At 40.6% G+C, this 21,991-nt stretch overlaps 1 protein-coding gene across 11 annotated transcripts in view; it reads right to left on the reverse strand.

The window, feature by feature from the left end:
• Positions 1-21,991, reverse strand: part of FGFR2 (fibroblast growth factor receptor 2) — a 182,375-nt gene that overhangs the window by 98,665 nt on the left and 61,719 nt on the right. For 4 of the 11 annotated variants that reach the window (XM_077349953.1, XM_077349947.1, XM_077349952.1 and 1 more), the window contains exons 1-2: positions 20,981-21,538; positions 12,968-13,224 (exon numbers count right to left, since the gene is read on the reverse strand). In XM_077349953.1, coding sequence (XP_077206068.1) covers positions 12,968-13,142 — 175 coding nt within the window. In that variant the 5' untranslated portion in view covers positions 13,143-13,224; positions 20,981-21,538. Of the gene's footprint in view, positions 1-12,967; positions 13,225-17,363; positions 17,383-18,161; positions 18,267-20,980; positions 21,540-21,991 lie in introns of those variants that run through there. The other 7 variants (XM_077349957.1, XM_077349956.1, XM_077349955.1 and 4 more) reach the window with 4 other exon arrangements.

The following is a 21,991-nucleotide window of genomic DNA, read 5'->3' on the forward strand; positions in this document are numbered from 1 at the left end:
CAGAGAGCAAAATTTCCACCATTTTATAGTTCACTTAAATCTGAAGCACAAACGTTAAAAAAATCTAAGTCTGCTGTTCTGTTATTTGTTATGGGGAAGCTTCATTCTGGAAGCCAGCCTCTGTAGATTCAATTCCATTTGCATTTTCAGAAGGAAAAGATAATACAAACCAGCAAACATATAAAACAGGTTGAAGTTACAGTACATTCCAAAATAAAGCTCATCACACTAGTAAGAATTGGTCCCTTTGAAATGGAAGGGTGTCCTCCCTTCCCTCTCAGACATGCTGTTCTGGTATGGGTGAAAGCTCTTCTTGCCCTGCCTTCAACCTTATAACTAGAATCAGTTCATCACTGTATAGCGGTGGTCCCCAACCCCCAGTCCGGGGATGGTGCCGGTCTGTGGATCAGTCGGTACCGGGCCGCGGCTCCTCCCCAGCTGCTGCCTCAGGGGCTGCCCTGCCACTCTGCCGCCAGCTCACCTTTGGTGCTCTCCAGCGGCCGCCATGGCTGGGGCTCCCCCTCGGCGTGGCACTGCACAGCTGCTGCTGGCAGCGCCCCCCAGCCGGCGGTGGAAGTCAGGGGCACCGGCGGGAAAGCAAGTGGAGCAGGGGCTCAGGCGGCAGCGGCGACATCCCTTGGCAAAAGACTACCCCCCCAGGCCCCAGTAAAATTGTCAAGCGTTGACCGGTCCCCAGTGATAAAAAGGTTGGAGTCCACTGCTGTATAGCATAACAGGAGCTTCTATCAGAAAAAAAAAATTAGATCAGGGTGTCCTGTCTACATTGTTATATGATGTGACTGTTATAACTTCACTGACATGTCTGCTATTGAAAACAGAAAGGTGCTTCTAAGGATTCCCTTGACCATAAGCAATACGCCTGTAGGTGGAAGAGGGTGTCAGAAGGAGAGCAAACTGCTTGTTCCAAGTATTTCTAGGGTTCCCATGCTATACAGTCTAAGACAGCATTCGAAGAACAGTTTCTCTATAACAATGCAGCAGATCACTGATTAGCATGTCAACAACCTGGAAGCCAATTTCAGCTAAGGATCTGTCTTGTACCAATGTAGTGCGAGGGAGCAATGGTACTTCTGAACGCCACAGCAACACATGTGGCAAGGTGCTTTTTGAAGAGGTGCTTTTTGCTTCATTTCTAGTTTGCTCCTTCATAGCAGGGAAGCAAGGGTGGTTTGCAGTTTGGAGCTCATTTGCAGTTTGTCTGTCTGTCTCTCTCTCCCTTGCAGCAGGAGCCATAGCAGGTAATCAGGGGTTATTTGTGGTTTGGCAGGGCTCTCTGTGTCTCTGTGTGTTTCTCTCAGGCATCTGAGAGCAAAGTGGCTAGTGTCCAGGGAAGGAGGGCAGGAACTGGAGAGGAAGGGCCAATCACTGGCCACACCCTGATTGGCCCTATTCCATCTTAGACAGCCAGGACACTCTCCACCCCCAAGGCTATTTCACTAATATTAAGAGGAACAATGGATAAGGATTTGCCTGATACAAAAGAAAGGAGTGCACATCACGCTCCACACTGAGGCAACTTAACTATTCTTTGGTCAAGAAAAAAAAACTGTAACAGAATTGTTACTTCTGGGAGAAACAATGTCCATATACTCCCTTGATTGCTAACACAGAGTTATCAGTTAGGAGTATGAGTTACGGTGGCATGCAAAAAGAAAAATTAGAAGAAGAGTTGGTTCTTATATGCTGCTTTTGTCTGCCAGAAGGAGTGTCCAAGCGGCTTATAATAGCCTTCACTTTCCTCTCCCACAACACACACCCTGTGAGGTAGGTGATATTCCTGTTTAGTCAGAGCAGCTTTATCAGTGCTGTGATGAGCCCAAGGTCACCCAGCAAGCTGCATGTGGAGGAGGAGAAGGGAATCAAACCCGGCTCACCAGATTAGAAGTCCGCAGTCCTAACCACAACACCAACCTGGAAAATTGCCCTTGTATAGAAGATTGTATCAAGACAATTGTTGCTAAGACCTATCACTCATATTCATTCACTAGTTAATAGAAATTATATTGGCAACATTGACTCAAGGGTAGCCAGTACATATGGGATTAAAATTGTTCATGAGGTTTATTTATGAAGTTTGGATATATAACCATCACCACCCCAAAAAAATGGGTCAAAATAAGGAAAATGTGCTCAAGCCTCTGTAGGGTAGAACATATTGTAAAACTGAATATTAATTTTTATTAAGAACCCAAGGCAAAAAATATAGCCTCGTTAAAATCCAAGTATACATTCTTACTAATGCCTCCACTGACCAGACAAGTTTGAGTATGACTGCCTTTATCAATGGTCAGGAATAAATAAAACAGCATATATAAAATACAGGAAAAGAAATATTAAATATACAGTTGGCTCCTTTACATACAATGATATAAAATGTTAACTATTTAGGACACTAAAAACTTCTCAAAGAAAAGAAGAAAAGCTGTGTTATAACAGTATAATATAAATCAATTAGGGAAACACGTTTCAAAAATCTTACAAGCTAACTTATGAATCGATTCTATGGACAGGAAGGCCAGATAAAATTCTTTGAGGCCTCTTATGTTTCTAAAAAGCAGACCCTGGTCCAAATGAGCACCTGAAACTCAAGAACAATCTAAGCATTGGATCCTGACTATTCTGACAAATTTCACTGATCCCCAAAATTCCAATCACTGTTCCTACCTCAGAAGCCCCTTATGGCATTCGTCAGGCTATCCTATCCCCAAGAGTCAGCTGCATTGCAATAGGGGAGATGAGAAAGGTCTGATCAGCTGATGGAAAATTAGTCTTGACCAACCATTCAAAATGATACATAGCTATCAGGATAAATGCTGAAACTCACAAGCCATTAAGTTACACATGTAAGTAAATGCCCTTATTGGAATCATAAGGCTAATTTACAAAAACTGCAAAATCCTGAACCTGTTTACAAAAATATAATGGCCTGACTCTTGGATGTATCATGATATACCACTACCCTTCTTTGCCTCACTGTCTTTTCTGCCAATCCTTAGTCTCTGAAAACAAGACAAAACAAATCACAGCTTTACTACAAAGTGGGATTAACGTAGTCCAAAAGAATAAAATCTTTGCTTGGTTTTCAAACTGACCAATATAGATTAATGGCTGCAGAACCATGTTTCACTGTTCTGTCCCTATAAAGTAAAAGGACAGGTAATATTTAACATGCAGCATAAGCATGTAAGGCTGTAGAACCTTTAGCTATGCTTATCCTCCTGAATACACATTTAAAGCCACTTTGTCCCCAAGAGGTGTTCAATGACTGGATAGAAACATGAAAAAAACATTATCTGTAGTAGCCTTAAGAAGACAAGCATATACTCTCCCATGCCATACCTGTTGGCTTTTAAATGATTCATTGTGACCAATTGGGTCTAATTTGGTCTTCAGTTTGTTGAAAGGCAGGTTAATTGGGGCGGGGGATATATCTGAAGCAGCCTAAAAATCATGAAGCATCTTAAATTGATGTACTATTAATTAGTAGCCTAGTATTTTAATTGTAAGGAATCAACACTTCTTTCAGACAAGAGAGAAGATGGTTCGACTATCCAGTTGAAAAACACCAGTTATATAATTAAACAATTTTGGTCCATGGCCATAAAAGAAACTGTTTCAAATAGAAACTGGAAAGCAGAAGACCATCTTAAATATTTTCATGGACATTAATTTCCCATCAGATATTTTATTCTATTATTATTACTTCACTAATATACATAAATTACATAATATTTTCTTTATCAATCTGTTTCCATTTGTTTTAAGCAAATATTATTACAATAATTACAAATATGATCTGAAGTTAAATGAAGTACTAAAAAGGAAGGAAATTGAAATATTTCTTGTAAAGCTGAAAAACTGGGTCTAGAAAATATTAAGACTTAAGCAATTTAACTGTGTGTTGCCCCACCTGTTACATAACCATAATGTCACAGAGTTGTAGCAATATTAGCATTTCCATGCTAAATTATACCTTTCTGGATTTGTAGCTTCACCTTGACTGTAAAAGTTTATTAGGAGATGCACATTTAATTACAGACGATAAGAACAAACATTAAAATTACAAAAACACTTGTTTAAATCATCCACCCATGGGAAACAAACAAGAATGAATGGTACTAAGCAGGCTGTGCACCATCATGGTATAATGCATACACTTAAAACACTGCATGGTAATCTTGTCCGCATACAGATTTGGGGTGTGCAAAAATATCTGGTTAAGGTCTACTGGATCTGTAAAAAAAAAAAATCAGTATTTCTGAAAAATGCCAGATCCTAATCATGGTATGGTGGCAGGAATGAAGAACTCCACGCCACCCTGGCTAGGGCTGGATCTTCTTCACTAGTTGAATATACTTGAATAAAAGTTTTTATTAAATGGTTTTTATTTGGGTTCAGTACCCAGCTTGCTGGGGGGTAAACGGTAATGACTGGGGAAGGCACTGGCAAACCACCCCGTATTGAGTCTGCCATGAAAACGCTAGAGGGCGTCACCCCAAGGGTCAGACATGACTCGGTGCTTGCATAGGGGATACCTTTACCTTTTATACAGGTAGTCAATCAGATTCTTTAATCTGTATTAAATTTAAATAACAGTGACTCATTCAATGGTCATCTCCAGACTGGACTAATGTAATTCATTCTATGCCAGACTGCTCTTGAGGTTGATCCGAAAACTCCAAGTGGCCCAGAATGCAGAAGGACAAGTCCTTAATAATTCTTACCAATGGAGAGCACGTATTACACCAGTGCTCTCCCAGCTGCACTGATGCCAGATTGGAAACCAAATCATGTTCAAGGTTTTGATTCTTACTTTCAAAGCCCTAAGCCTGAGACCCTGGTATTTATGTGACCACCTCTTCCACTATACTCCCCAAAGAGAACTAAGATCTAGTGATCAGCACTTGCTCAGTATCCCTGGGCCAAAACCGATCTGCCGGACAGAGATTAAATCCCCTTTTTGTAAGTTTTTTTTAAGGAGGCAAGAATATATTTTAATAGCAGACCTTAATTAATATATAAAGTATATAATAACTTTTTATGTAAATTAATCACTTGTGTACTTTCTATTGTTACCTGTCCTTAGCCGGCTGGAAACGGTAGGTTATAAAAGTTGCATTATTATTAAATTACTACAAAAACCCCAAAATACCAGCAAGGCATTTTCAGATATTTTTTGGTTCAGTTTAGCCAAATATACACTCCAATATAGATATTTCTACCTACAAATATACTCAGTGGATAGGACATGTTTTTGTTCGAGTTTTTGTTTTGTTTTAATTGCCAGCAAAGTCAACAGATATTAGTAAGCATGAAAGATGTATACTATAATTGGCTATTTTCTTACTGGAACATCTTTTCCCATTTGGTTGTTTCAATTCAGTTTAGAGTAAAAACAACCAATACTGAAATTATTAATATTAATTATTAATTATTAATTTCAACCCAACCTTGGAAAGCGTTTAGGTAAGGGCTTTCAAAAGGGTAATCTATAATTGTAACCTAGAACCAGAATGTACAAATATTAGTAGAAAACCAAGGAGGACACATAACATCAAGAACAGCCAAATTAACTAGCCCAGTAGGTTTCTAACAGACAACATGGGTGAGAGAAGGTCAAGATTGAGCTTGCTATTTATCAAATGTATGTCTAAACTAATTTTTCAGTTCAACAATGTTGCCTTTCAACCTGCGTGTGCGGTCAGACCTCCCATCATTAAGGGTTAACTTCATTAGGATTCACTCTATGGCAGGAATGTGGGTTTGAGTTTAAAGGCATTGCTTGAGACACAACACACGACTAACTAGAATTACTACAAATGAGTGCTTTCAAATGCTTGAAACATTAACCATAGATGCTCTAGTTCTCACCATTACATGGAAGACACCACATGGTAAATTTCCATATCTAAGCTAAAGACTTCTTAGAATACAGACTCCCAAGCAGCATTTCTCATATCCTAGAAAACTAAAGCCATTTTTTTAATGCATGTACAGAAGAAATATTTCACAGGTTAAAGTTACAGGATGCTGAATAATGAACTTGCAATCCATTGTTTAGCAATTGTTTATAAGTGGGTTGCATTGTTTCACACAAGTAAATCTAGTTGCAAAGTGTATTGAAAGTAGATTGAAAATATATTATTCCATGTGTGTGAAAGTGCCCAGTGTAACTTCATGGCATCTTCAAGATCAAGATCAAGCAACTAAAAATTATGGCACCTATAAACCTTAAGTGGTTTCCAGTGCTACAAATATGTTCATGTTTTCAATTATACAAGATTGTTCAATTTTTTTACTGTAAAGGTATGCGGGTAATGTTTTTAAGAACTCTCAAAACTCAGGTTTTAGTAAATAGAGGCTATGGGGGGCATTAAAAGATTGCAAATAAAAACATTAATGAATGGAATCTATTTTCAGTGTTATGTAATTTTATGGTTAATGTAAGTGTTGATACTTTGGTCTTGAAAACAGCACAGCGAAGATGAAAATAAAGCATTTCAGATTTTCTACACACCAATTCCCATGCAGAAGTTCAATTACAGGTTGTTACATTCCCATCACACTGTGGCTGGTGGCCCATGAATTACCCTATGGGTATAGAGTTTGGCACTTGGCTCTTCATTCATAAACATTCAGTCCACATTTATAGCTTGAAAACAATAAATGCCTAGCTTTAGAAAATTTGGATATACTGATCCAAATTCAGATATTTCAGTCAACCCCATACATTACAAACATTTCAGCAATGGCAATTCTGTTCCCTTAGTTTTGGAGAACACGATAGACAACCTCCTCCCATTGCTGGGGTTAGATCGAGTTTGGGAAGACTATTTGAGAAGATCTATGTTAACAGCCTTAGCTGTCTTCTCAACATATGAAAAAATGTATTTCCTATCATGTATCTCAGGGGTAGTCAAACTGCAGCCCTCCAGATGTCCATGGACTACAATTCCCAGGAGCCCCTGCCAGCGAATGCTGGAAGGGGCTCCTAGGAATTGTAGTCCATGGACATCTGGAGGGCCGCAGTTTGACTACCCCTGATGTATCTATTTAAGCAATGTGCCAGATTTTGTGCCACATACCCCATTTCCTTGTCACTAAGGGGTGAAAATCTCTGTAGAAAAAAACCCCATATATTATTCCTTGCTGTTAGCTAATTCTTTGGAACAACCTGGACTACCTGAGTGGTCAGATCTAATGATATGATCACAGAAAGTAAGGGTATACAATAATACAATAAGATATAACATAATTCCCAACAATGCATTACGGAAGGAGCTATTTCTGAATTCTGATCAAATCATTTCACATATTTGAACTATTTCCTAAGGGCTAGACACAGTTTTCAGCCTTGCTAGCCAACAACATTTTATAGTCTTCCTGGCTAAGCATACCTATTTACGTAACTAGTGGTCTTGGGGAAAGAAAGAAAAGTCAAGTGGCTAAGAAACTGGGCTAGAGGTGGTAAGTCCTAAATTCAAGTTTTACTTCCATGATGAACTGAATTCACTAGATGGCCCCAGATAAGAGGTGTGTATTTATTTCCAAATAAAAAGCTCAGTTCAGGTCACTTGTTTGACCAATAGAAACAAAGTAAAAAATGATCAACAAACAACAACTGTTTGTTTATTCACTATTTATGTATTTACTATTGATATTTATTCACTACTTTGCTCATCCTTATCCATGGTTCTTTTATATATTTGTGAAACAGCCTGGGGGGTGGAACGTGTCTAAGTGTCCAAGTTGGAATAGGGTCAATCAGGGTGCAGTCAGCGTTGGTAACTGCACTCTGATTGGCCCTTCCCCTACAGCTCCCCCCCCTCCCTCCCTCCCTGGATGCTACCCACATTCCTCTCAGATACACCAAAGACAGAGAGAGAGACACAGAGCCCTGCCAGACGGAGCCCTCATTCCCTCCTATTGCTCCTGCTGCAAGGGAGGCAGAGAGAGACACAGAGAGAGCTGCCCAAGCTGCTGACCAGCCCTGCTTCCCTCTTAAGAATGAGCCCTAATTACCTGCTATGACTCCTGCTGCCACACAGAGAGACACACAGAGCAAGCTGCCCTTGCTGCGATGAAGGGAGGGAGGGAGAGAGACAGAGAGCTGTCCTCCTACAAACCAGCCCTGATTACCTGCTATGCCTCCTACTGTGAGGCATGCGGAGAGACACGCAGCGAGAGGGAGAGATCTGCACCTCCCAGTGTCCCCTGGGTCCTAGTGCCCATTGCATTCCTAGTTGCAATGGGCTTTCTTGCTAGTAAAATCATAAATGTGAAAAAACTTAGTATCTAATGAGTATAACTGACTAATGGTAGCTGACTAATTATTTTAATTAATCATTGGAAAGTAAGGAGTAATTATACTTTAATACTCAAGTAAATTTCAACTAAATGATGTACATTACATATAGAAAGTGATCTTAGCTGCACAGCAGAAATCACAATATGTTTTCAAATAGTATCTGGTTTAAAATTAACATTTTTAACATGAGTAAGGAATTAACATTGAAATCCTAAGTAGGTCAACTAGGAAATCTACTTAAGCATACTCATTGGGGATTACTCCTAGGAAATAAGCCTTAGGAGTTCTCTTTCATGCCTTATGGTCACACACATTCTGAGGGGTATTTCAGCCTTCACAGAGATCAAGCATATAATTTAGGCTCAAGTCATTAGCTGCACCAGGCACCAATGCCACCAGTAATGGAAAATCTGAAAAAAGCAATAGTCCTCAAAAGTAGTTCAGCACAGAAAGGAGGGTTTCCTCCAAAAAAATTTATTGTCATCTTTTTTGCCATGTAAATGCTCTTATCATGCCATTTTGTCAGTGTAATTTCTGCATGCCAGATACTGGTAAAATCTACAGTCTGTGCAGTAAATATCCAATCCAAAGCACTTTTAAAAATTCTAAAAACATCTTACCAAGAGATAAGCCTGTCCTAAAACTTTGACCATCACTGTAACTGGCTTCTTCCTCTATTACAACATTCTACTATCATTATGCAGCTTTCAGGCTATGATCAGAAGAAACAGTCCCATAGAAAAGGTGGAATCCTATACCAGATACAGACAGAGAAGCCTTGGTGACCAATGGCAGTCCTTGGTTTTTAACATCCAACCTGTTGAAAAGTTCTGGAGAACTCAAAGGCATGAAGAATGTGTTATGCTGTTTTGGTCTCAATAAAAGTTATTACATAGCTTCAGTTTATAGACAATCACAGTATCTCTCATGGAATTTTCTGAAAATTCAAACAAATATAATAGCACCCCACTTGGCATCCTAGAAGGCTTGGGGGAAAGGGAATTTTATAAGTGAACTAATGGTTTAAATGGCTGTTGTATGAACTGTCATTTCATCCTTTATTTTTGCTGAAATCCAAATTCAATACAACACTGCTATATATCTTTCCCCCACCTCACTACTGTCACACATTTTCTCTCTCTTGTCCTTTTTATATCCTTGGGTGCTGCTGTGAAATGTACATCACTGCTATTCAGAAGTAGCCCCACATTTCTTGTAGCATTTACTTGTATCCTGGCAACTTTTGGACAACAGAATTTGGGATGTAATCTTACACTCTCAAACTTTAACCAGTGAATGATCCCTGTTAATTCATAAGATAAGAAACAGCACTCAGGAATCCGACACATTCCAAACAAGTAAGCAAGCAAAATATGAAAGCTCCCACCCGTATTAACTAAAGCAAGTACTTTCTCTGATGGAGTCAAGTGAAGATAGAAAAGAGTATCACTCTTTTCATTAATAAAATATATTTTAATAAAATGAACAATCTACCCCAACATAAAGGACTCTGAAGACTGATTCTAAGCCACTGGAGAAGTCTATTTTTATTTATAAACGAGGAAACAAAACAAAAAAACCAATTATATATTCCAATAACCCGAGGAGAGGCTGGGGGAAAACAAGCCATATTATCCAATGATACACAGAGGCCAAATCCCTAAACAAAGCATCTGGAATAGGACACATTTCATGAACATTACAATGACAAGATTGTTTTGACACTTCCATTAATATAAATACGTTCACTCATTGTGTTACAAGACAACAGTAACTACAGGAAGAATGCAACCCCCTCTTACTGTGAGGCACAGAGGGTAGCAGGAGAGACATTCCTAAAACAATAATTTTAAGTCACAATATAAGCTCAAAGTTATTATTAAAATAGTTGTTTGTAAAATGCATAGCAAGAAAAAGCATTGTCATAAATAAGCTTGCATAATTTGTTTGGATTTCTGAATCCCCCAATAGTAAATATATCAAGGGATTTTTCTGTCACTTTTAAACAAGGAAAGCTTTCTAGAAAGGAAGAACCAAATATATGAACAAAAACAAAAAGGAATAACATTTTCCTCAACAGCCCCATGCAACACAAAGACGGTGGACCCATGTGTCTGCTTGTACTGCCCTTATCTCCATCTGCTAATTATACACATCTCCAAATAGACCAGGGATCTGAGCAAAAGTTCTTGAATTCTTGGATGCACCTCTCAACAGTACCAGCAAATCCTTGCATCCTTACAGCTAGGAGGGGATTGCAGGTTTGACATACCAGTAACAGCCTCATGATTTCATATGCATGAATGGATAGGGATTCTTAGGAATTTTGGAAGGAGTAGACAGTTTGGAAGGAATGGGATCTAATCTCCAGTGGCAGAAGTAAAGAGATTTTTGTTATTTGTCAATCAGTCCTTTATATTTCTAGCCTAGCCTTCATACTGGGGAGCATGCACAGTTGTCTCCCTATATCCTGAAAACAACTCCATGAGCTAGGGTGTACTGAGAAACAGTGACTGGCTCAAAGTCACCCACTGAGCTTTCTGATAAAAAGATTTGAACACAGGTCTTTCTGGTCTTGGTACAAAACCTTAAACTCTATACCAACTTTTCTCAATGTTTTTACCATTGAGAAACCCCGAAACATTCTTCAGGCTTCGAGAAATCCAGAATTGGCACAATCGTGCAGAATATGACTGGGAAGTATAGCTGCGTACACACCTTCCCTGGGCTCCTCCTCTTTCCACCTCCTCCAGGCCCATCAGTAGCCATTCTGGGAGGGGAAGGTGAATTAACATGACCATATATGGTCATACCACCCAATAAATTATTAGCAAATTTTAAAAATATCTTTAAAATTAATTCCCACCCATTCAGGAAACACTTCCAGGGCCATCAAGAAACCCCAGGGCTTCATGAAACCCCTGATGAGAAAGTCTGGTCAAAACACTGTTTCATCACTGCACAATTTGAAATTTGGTATTACTTTATAAAATTAATATACATAGCCATTTTGATTTGTGAACTCTTGTTCAACCAGTTACAGCCAAAATTCACACATGCAAATGACTAACAATGAACAATTACAATTAAAACAAACACTATTCTGCTATTGATGCAAAACACATGAGTTAGTTAAGCCTATCTGTGAAATTCAGGATGTTGGGCAGAATTCAACAGATAGTTATTATGTGCTATGTTTTAGAATTCCTTGTTCTTCAAGAAAGGGGGCAAATTCTAGGTTACAAAACAGATGACCCCAATAGCCTTTATCAGTGCTACAGCTCTTTTATTTAATTGTTAAGTAAACAAGCAAAAAATATCTCCCAGAATCAAAGCCTAAATCAAATAAAATATTTGTGGGCTTAAGTTGTCAAACAACTAATTAAGCACAACATCTTGCAAGAGGTACACACCTCTTTAACCAAGCATGTGAGTAAACTTAGCTTGAATTGGAATTACGTGAGACTACTGAGAAATGGAATTGTGTAATCGTGGGTCTGAAAGTGATTACTCTCAGAACTCTTTGTAAATACCAATGAGTGTTCCCTAATAACAAGAACAGGGAGTTGTGTAGCAACCTAAAGACTAACACAATTATTACAGCATGTGCTTTCATGAGTCAGAGCCCGCTTGATCTCACCATAAAAAATATTCTAGCTTTTAAGGTACCCCAAGGCTTTGTTATTTTGGCTGCAGAAAATTAACACAGCTCCCCTTCTGAAATTTGTCTTGGTAGTTATCATATTCTCCTGCACAGAGTCTATAACCATGTTTGGTAAGAATGTAAGAAGAGGTCTACTGGATCAGGCCAGTATCCTGTTTCATATAGCAGCCAACAGAGCACATAAACCAAGGCTGACGTTGCCTTCTAGTACTGTATATCAGGAGTCTACTGACTCTGGATATACATGTTCCCTTTACTTTTCATGACCATCTATACTTGAGACTATCACTATCTTCACGTGCCGTGAATTTCACAACTGAATGACCTGTTGAGTACAGAAGTATTTCCTTTTGTCTGTTCTATACATATTGCTCATCAAATTCATTGGGTGTTATTATAGAAAAGGGAGGAAAGCTATCTACTTTCTCTCACATTCCCCTTAGCCTTCTTTTTTCCAAACTACAAAGTCCCTGACTTCAGCCACTCTTCACAGCCTTTCATGATAATCTTGGCTGCCCTCTTCTATACTTTTTCCAGCAATACCATAGCAATTCAGCCAAAATACCATATTTACTTGAAAAGAAAAGAACCCTGGATATAAGACTCCCCCCCCCCCTTAAAAATGTTATACATAACAAAAATTCTCACTGGATACAACTTTAACTTGAATGCAAATATAGGACAACCTCCCTCCCCCCTTTTTGATGACATACCTGTGGGAGGGGGAAAAAACTATTCATGTATTAGAATAAATGCTGCATCTGCATTTTTATATGTCAACAGCTGTCAGCTTCCACTACCACTGTGAGAACAAAAGCAACACTTAAAATGCATATTTCAGTTTGAAAATTTCCGCTTGTGGAACACTGCTGACCACAAACTGATTAGATCACCTTGCTGCCAGTTATTTATGCAAGCACAAAATGTTATCTTCAATGTCCAAACCCATTTAAAACAACAAAATTATGACTCACCTTCAGGTTCCAAAGTGGTGTCTTCACCAACTAAGTTGTAAGATGGCCGAGCCAATGAAAATCCAGCCATGGTGAACATCACCAGGCAAATAAGGCAACATGAATCCCAGTTTACCATCTTCTTAGTGCAAGTCCTTGGTCTTCTTCCATGCCTCCATGTGGACTTTAATCCCATCTGAGCTCCTCTATACAAGCATGGACTGAAAGCAGTACCTTAAGCCTCACTTGCTTATGACCAGTAGCTGTTGCTGCTGCTTCTGAGGAGACAAGGGATAAAGATTTTATGAGTTGGATGAATTGTTCTGAATACCAGTAATAAATTATTCTCGACTAGCAAGAAAGCCCATTGCAACCAGGAATTCTATCAGCGCTAGGACCCTGGGGACACCGGCAGTAACAGGGAATGAGGGCTCTTTTGGGCAGCTCTCTCTGTCTCTCTCCCTCACAGCAGGAGCCATAGCAAGTAATTAGGGCTGGTTTGCCCTGGCTCCTGCAGCGTCCGAGAGCAAAGTGGCTAGCGTCCAGGGAGGGAGCAGTAGGTGCAGGGCCAATCAAGGTGCAGCCAGCCCCCAGGACTGTTTCACAAATATTAAGAGGAACAATAGATAAGGATATGGTCCCTAAGTATAGTGAGCTTTCCATAAGCATCAGCAGCCCAGACAAGCCAAACTCTGTTGTACTTTTTGGAGGATCCAGGATATATTAGGTTCCCTGCCATTATAAACTTAAGCAGAAGTGATACAAGCAATATGCTGGCCAAGAACTGGGATGTTTGCCAACAAAAAAGAGAAAAGGTTAAGAGAAGCCAAGATAAGTAGGAGGAAACTCATGTAAAAATGGCATTATGTTTACAGAGATAGTTTATCTTTTATTATAAGTGCTTCATTTTATCCACCATGATGGTAGATAGCACACAATTAAGTTTTAGTACACTTTAAAAACATGACCATGATTGAACAAATATCATTAAAGTAAAAGTTATGGCTAATGCCATAAGCAATGCCAATAAGCAAGCCAATGTAGTCATATCTGCAGAAGGTGGAATCTTGGAGAACAGAATCCAAGTCCCACATTTTTTGGGATCTGTTAAACCAAATAAAATGTCAGGGACACAGGACAACAACCTCCTCAACTTCACCAATTATTTTAGTTATTTCTTAAGATGTTTACAGTTTTTCTCCCCAATGGGCAATGAAAGTAGCTTATAACATTGCTTTTCACACCTCCATTTTAACCCCACTGCAACCATTCTACAACCAAGATTAGGTTAAGACCAAATAAGTGCCTCAAGGTCACCGCTGAACTTTCATGGTAGAGGGGGGATTTGAACTTGGATTTCCCAGATCCTACTCTGACACTGGCTCTCCAGATATCCAAATTCAGCTTCAAGAAAGGCCAAGCTATTTTGCATGATTGAATCAGTCTACCGCATGCCCCTAGGAGGGTCAATTTCTTTCAGAGGCTCAATCCACATTTGCAAGACAGAAACAATGAATGACTCATCACCAAGAAGTGATAAGAAAAAAAAACCCTTACTAAACCTGTAAAAATAGAGCTTTTACTTGAAATGTGATAGAAGTAAAGGTGATACCTACTCAACACTTAAATGCCCACAAACATTTTTTGCTTCTTGCTAACCATTTTTAAGGAGATTTGTACAAGATACTCTTTCTAAAGCCAAAGTCAAATAATATATTCTACCAAACAACTATCAACAACACCAAACTCTAATCCTGAAATGATAATAAAACATGGAGTTATGTCAACTCTCCTGCCCAGGTCCACATAATCAGACAAAATGTGCTAACGGAACATCAGTTTGGGGAACATCAGGGATATGATCTGTTCTCAGTTATAAAAAGAGAGAATCTGGGGGCAATGAGAGATCATAGTGAGGTTAAATCAATGGCAGTTTCTCCACCCACCCAACCCCATACACCTCTCTCTCTCTCTCTCTCTCTCTCTCTCTCTCTCTCTCTCTCCATAATGGACACAAACAGCTAATTTTCCCCTTCTCTCTGTTTGCCTTTGGGGGGGGGGGCGCTCTTGCAGATGTTTAACTTGCAGATGAGAATGCTCCATCCTAACTGGTAATTGGGGGGAGGGGATTCCTTCAATTTATAAATATACAAGTAATATCTTCTGGATATCTAGAGTCACTCAAATATACAAAAATGCTCCCTTACCTGACTTTGCAAGTGACCTAATTTCATTACCCTCTAAGCAGCATTGGCTATGAGAAGGAATTATATACAAAATTTGAAAATATTAATTTAACTAAGCGGACATAGCTATAATGGTTCTGTTAGTTCTATGAAACATAATTTCATGCTTTGATTGTATGTAGTTATGTTTTCTCAGGGGACACTGTCAACTCTGGCCAAGGAGAATGCAGTGGTCTTACTAGCCTCTGGGCTAGTAAGACAGAAGAGCAACTACCAAGCACAAAATAGTATTAATGGGAGTCACTGTGGCTTAGAAACAGGTTTTTTCCAAACATCTCTTAGGCTTAAGAACTTTTCATTGTCATATCACATGCTTAAGAGAACTCTTTTAATCAAAGAAATCTATAAAGTTTGTTTGATGAAAATAACATACTTACATGCAAGCCCATCACGTTTTATTTTAAAACTTAAAACGCACAAGACTAGATTGGAGAAGGCAAGGCTTGTCATGTATATACTACAGACGGAGTGACCCAAGACTCAGAGGACAAGAAGGTAATATTAGTTCCTGTACTTGCATATACTTTCATATGCATGCAAGGATGGGAGGACAGCCTCTCACCCGCATACTCCATCTTGTGGTCCACTGCTGTCCTCTTCTAGTCATAATATTGTATTGTATTGTATATATGTATATATTGAAGAATATATAGATATTGGTCTATGTTACACGGTAGTAGTAAGGATTACTGAAATAATTATGTGAAGTGTTTGGACAACCCAGGAGACCCAGTGCAATAACATTGATTCAAGTGCTGTCCTTCAACTAATGTCCCTCCAATCCAGCTCAGACTAAAGTCACTGTATAATGTTGGACAAGTCACCATACCATACCTCACTGAACTATGGTGAAGATAAAGGGTAAGCCACAAATTTTAATAAATATATGCTACTTAGGTTATAGGTTATTATTTATGTCCATATTTTCTCCAATATGAAAATGAACAATAGTCTTGCAGCATTTTAAAAACTTTTATTCTAGCATAAACTTTCACCATAACTCACAACAGTTCCACGACCTCTGTTTATTCTTGCTGCTACAGACTAATATAGCCACCTCTCTAGTAAAATAAAGGTTTCTTTTTCTTTCTCTCTCTCTCTTTGCAGACATCTGACACCACCAGTAGAAGTTTAGCGCAGTCCTATCCACACAACCACATTCAATGGAAGAACAGTACAGGAAGAACAGTACTTGCGACTACTTCTTTTAAAAACAACAGTGTTCTGATGAAACAAAATGCAAAAGAAATGTGTTTTCTAATTCTACAAATGCTGGTATAGGACTTAGATATCCCAGATTCTACTGAGCCAATATCAGGCTCTCCAGATCTCAGAATTCAGCTGGAAGTGGGGGAGGTTCACAAACCATTTCAATAACTGGATCAAACAGTTTCTGTGTTTCTAAAAAAAGAAATGTCTAAGGCATCAGAGGGCAAATAAATCAAACAGACATAGCTTTTATGATTATTTATAATATATATATGGTCAGTGATAAATCTTAACTGTACTGAGAAAGAGCTGAAACTTTAGTGATTACTGTCAGAGATGAGAGAAAACTAATTTTAGAAATTGCCATTCTGCTTCTTCTGTTCTCCCTTATGTTCAAGACTTAAGGACAGCAATGCTGCAATAATATTCCCTATTTTATGAGGGTTTAGAGGCTGTGAGGAAACAGATCAATATCCAGTTCCTATCCAGACATTCCCAGTTTAATCCTGGATATCAACGCACTCAGTGCAAAATCCTTCATGGCAGATGCTACAAGGATATGTCAGGGGGATACCCCTGGAAAGCACTTTCCTTATGGAAATCATTCCACACATATTCATGTTACTGCAAGCCAATATTCAAAAAAATAACAAAGTGTTTCGCATTCAAAATTTGACAAAAACCTGCACAAATTCTGCAATTAGTAACTTCTGGTTTCATAATGCCCTATTTAGAAGGAGGAAAAACTATACCCCAATACTTAAAATTTATTCTACATATAGACTGTCATGGCTCATAAACAACCTCAAACTTTCATGCAAAATGTTTAGCAGTAAGATTTTAGTTCATTAAACAAAGATTCCAGAGCCCAGTTTTTCTGGCACTACCTTCCATCAATTCAATAATAAATACATAAAAACTGGCATAGCAACTTTAAGAAAGGAAGAGTTACAATACGTTACCAGAAAAGGACCTAGCGGGTGTAAATCCATGGGGCCTCTTTAAATCAGTTTAGTCTTTGCGGACACATACCAGGCACAACCAAAAACAGAATCCACTTGGCTTCCTTTAGAAATGCCCTCTGCCAGTGAACTATTTACATGGACTTCTACAGACTCCACATTCTTCTAAAGATTATACAAGTTATTCATATCCCAGTTTCAATTCAAAGAAGACTACCAGATGGTGCATGGTTCCGGTGTAATACAGCGGTTAGAGCACCAGGCTGCAGGGGAGACCTTGGTTTTAATCCCATTCTGCTATAAAGTTTGCTGGATAAGCAGTCCTCTGCTCTCAAATTAACCTACCTCACAGGCTAGCAAGCAGACCTCATGGCCAGCAAGGGTAAAACAGAAGACAAGAGAACCATGCAAGCTGCCTTATCTCCTTGGAGAATAGTGAGATAGAAAAGGGATTTTAAAAAACGCTGTATCCTTTCTTTTAAAGGATTTTTTCTTGTAGAGTGTGATGGAAAGACCTATATAAAGGGGCGCCTTCTACAGAGACTGAGGGAGGCAGAATAGACATCTCTCATACCACCTGAGCTCAAAAAACCCACTTTGCAACCAATTTACACTAACACTAAGTTTGAGTCCACAGGAACCTTTAAAACCAACAAATTCCTGGTATAAGTTTTCATGTGTATGCATACTTCACCAGATAGCCACCTGAATTTACACTGACACAAGGCATTTGCCTTCTGTGTTGGTGTTTTGCAGCACCCTAATTAGAAGTCTTTGAATCAAATTAGCTCCCGTTACCTTGTTCTTAAAAAGAAACCTGAGTGCTCACCACTGGCCATGGAGCTTCCCACTCCTCATCTCAAAGCAGATGGGCCCCTCCAGGAGGGATAAAAAACAACAGCGCCAAATTCCTTAACCTTCTGACTCGCCATAGTCACTGCCCAATGATCTTATAGAGGGACCTCCTACCTAGGGTAATTATGTACCTCTATCTCAATGTTTGGAACACAGCCCCAGCATGCTTTTTGGCCTCTACAATTCTGGCTTCCTGACTACAATAGCATAATCCCTCCCGGAGTCTCAAGCTCAGTGAAAGCCACACATACTGTTTATTTTTCCCCTTGAAAGAGAACTCTGTCTCTCTTCTCAGCCCTTACGCTGGGGCGGAGTTGTCAGCCACTCGTGATTGATGGCTCGCCTTGCCACCCGCTCATCAAGTCGATTTTCACCTCGTCACATACCTGCCCAAATTTTCTTTGCCAAACCGAAAAGCATGGGAAGAGGAGCCAGGGTTGGAAGCCAGACCAAATTCCTTCGAGTTGCAACTCAACTCTTTGTTTTTTTAAAGCCAAGGGCAAACAAGTAGGACTTGTTCTAGAATGCTAGTAATTAAATTCAGTCCTAAATGTTCATTTTAATCTGCCTTCCATTGTTATTTGGGTGATGTTTATCGCTCCACAGGGAGCTGGCAACAATCTATATGTCATCCAAATCAATACCCTGACCTGTGTCTCCTGCAAGGCATTCAGAACATAGCAAAAGCCCATGCAAGTATGGATCAATGTCCTCTCCCAGCTTACAGAAAATTAGCTGTATAGCAATTAAGCGACAGTACACTGGAGCTGGTCAGCAGAAGAGAGCAAAGCCCCTCCCTCCCCCCCTCCACCTTTTCACACAGCAATCTTCAAAGGGATCAGCAATTAAACATTAATTCTGGAAGGTTATTCGGAAAACAGCCCAGCAGCATCAGTAGTTTTGCATTGTTTGAACATCTTTCATTCATTTTTCCCCCTCAGGTCTAGCCTATTTTTCTCCCATGTCTTCTCTGGATAAGAGAGAGAGAGAGAAATCTGCATTTTAATTGACATTCCAGAGAGGTACAGAGGCTGCTTATTGCAGTCTATTCAAACCAAACAGGCTTTTCAGATGAAAATGAGTAAAGGCAAGTAGAAGATTTACAGGGATTTGGTACAAAGGAGACAATGAGGTTTGAAATGTTGATGGCGCTTCACACCAACCACATAATGGGCCACTGTTTGAAAGGGCAGTTTTTCAAACTGAATTTTTTTTCCATGGGGGCTTTCTTCTTCTGTGAGGAAGAAAAATTATGAATCACTACCCCATCCCCCCAAAAGAGGCAGCTTTTAAACAATGCCTCCCCAGATGGAGAACGTCTTGTACTTTTGGTCTGCATTACTTCTACATCACGTTTCCACTAAGCTCCATGTAAATCATTTCTCTCCATATACACAGATTGTTGCAACATTCGCTAAAGGATTCCATGTGTCTTTTCCCCCCTTAACTAGGTCCCTTCTGAAGCACCATAGGTGAAAGAATTTGCACACACACACACAGGTTTTGACAATTCAGCCTTCCATAAAGCCTGATCCTCGTGCTTCTTGCAATAAAGTAGATCCCCATCTCCACCCCAAATTTTCCCCCTCTTCAAACAAAAGCCCTTTAATTCCACGCCAATTAAATTGTAGCTCTACAATTTGGGTCCTGTTACAACCATAAAATTCCACAAGGACTTCTTTTTTTATGGAATACAGTGTGCATCTGATCGTAACTGGAAACATAATCGGGATGGCGGTCACTAGCAGTGCTTAGCAACTAAAAAGAAAAGTTTTTCTGGGGGGGGGGGGGGTTTGAATCATGCCCAGAAGTTTCATGCTATTGCCCTTCAGATGTTGTGGGGGTTCTCTGCATGTGCTCAAAGGTATAATGCTTTGCAACTTCTAGTTCCAGAGATTAGCAAGAGAAACAGATTTTAGGAGTTAAACCTTTTCCTCAAATTAAACAATGGTTATGGGTCTATACCTGACAGAAGAGTATGGAATGCATACATGACCTTCTAAAGATGCAGAACGTACAGTCTATATAAGAGAGGGGGAAGTGACAAATCTCAGAACGGCAAGAGTCATAAGACAAGAACTTTGCCAGCTAAATGGGAGGCAAAATCCAAGGCTGGGAGAGACCTAAAGTGGCTATCAGAAGCGCATTCATTCACCTGGAATCCCATGGGACTTCCTCCCAAGTAAATACATTAAGAAGCGGGCGCTGAGCCTTCAGCAGCTTCAATTTCCACGCAAAATCCTTGACATCACTGCAAACTGATATCTTGTTCACAAGGAATCCATCGCTCCATCATCGTGGAGAGATGCGTGCTGCTCACTAAATCTCAGCGCCACATCTAAACGAGCTTATTTGACCCATGTCAGGGAGGGGAGGGGGGGAGAGAGAGAGAGGACACACTTATTAGGTACTTCTAGCCACATGTCACTTTAAAAAGGACAAGTCCCTGACTAGAGGGCGCTGGGAAGAGCTCACGGGACGCACCCCCCCCCCCTCCGTTTTTGGGCTGTAGCCCTCGTATCAAGAGCAGCAAAGTTGGGGCAGAGTTTTGATCCTGCAAAGGGCTACGCGTTGCTTCGGGAAGCACAAAGCAGTTGCCTGGACGGAGGGAGGTGGAGGGAGAGAAAGAATCCAGGCAGAGACGGCCAAGAAACCTCATTCTTGGCCATCTTGGAGCTTCTTTAAAAGTGGGGATTAATCCGGCTTCCCCCGTCCCCCCTCCCTCGCGCCTCCCCACGGCAAGCCAAGCCTGGTCCAATTACCTCGATTGAAAAGGCTCCGAGTAAGCGATCTGCTATTCCCTTGCAGCAGGCGTGTGGACGGGATGAAGCGAAGCGACGCAGGCAGACTCCTCGGCCCGCGGGAGGACGGTGCGAAAGCAAAACAATCGTCTTCGGCTTTAGTCCATATTCAGGCGCCTAGAAGCCTCGATTCGGACCCCCGGACCCGCGGGGAGGAGAAGTCGCCCAGCCTGGCCCCCCTCGCCGCCATCGCCGCACTTTCTACCCAAGCCGGGGGGGCTCGACAGAACAGCCAGCAGAAAAGGGAGTTTGTGCCAAAGGAATTTGGGGAGGGGGAGAATATTTGAAGCGGGGAGAAAAGACGGAAACCGGCGTGTTACAAACGAAACTTTTTTCCTGCCCACTTCGCGACAGCAGCTAAGGATCCAGGCTTGGGAGAAGAAAGGGGGTGGAAAACAACTTCCAGAAGCAATTTTTTTTTGCAAGGAAGGGGGGAAAAAAACCCGTAGAGTCCTAAGTCAAGTCCCGATCGGGTCCATGCAGAATCCTTGCAGCAAGCAAACTCTAAAGCTTTATCATCTCCGCAGCCCCTTTCCCTCTCTCCCTCCCTCCTCCCCCTTTCCCTGGTCACGCCTCCGAAGTGGAAACCCGAGCCGTTTCCTGGACAGTTCCTCTGCCAATCACAGCGGCGCAGTTCAGCAATAGTTGAACTCCGCGGCGTAAGCGCTTCCCCTCGCGCAGGAGATGCCGTCGGAGGCTCGCTCCTGCTGCCCCTGAACGCACATTTTGGGGGGGGGGGGGGCGCTTCCAAGCGGCACCACAAAATAAAGGGGGGGGGGGTTACCTTGACCAAAAACGGGAAAGGGAGGGGATGGGGTCGGGAGTAGCAAGAGAAAGATACCGGGTTAGGTTATGCAGCTGGTCGCGCCACAGTCTTGACTGAAGCTGTGAGACTAGTGTTAAAACCCACATCTCAGTTGGTGTCAGATCTCTTGGTTTGGTCCTACAAGACATGTCGTCTTTAGCATAAAA

The sequence above is a fragment of the Paroedura picta genome, chromosome 8 (genome assembly GCF_049243985.1).
Source record: "Paroedura picta isolate Pp20150507F chromosome 8, Ppicta_v3.0, whole genome shotgun sequence".
Lineage (NCBI taxonomy): Eukaryota > Metazoa > Chordata > Lepidosauria > Squamata > Gekkonidae > Paroedura > Paroedura picta.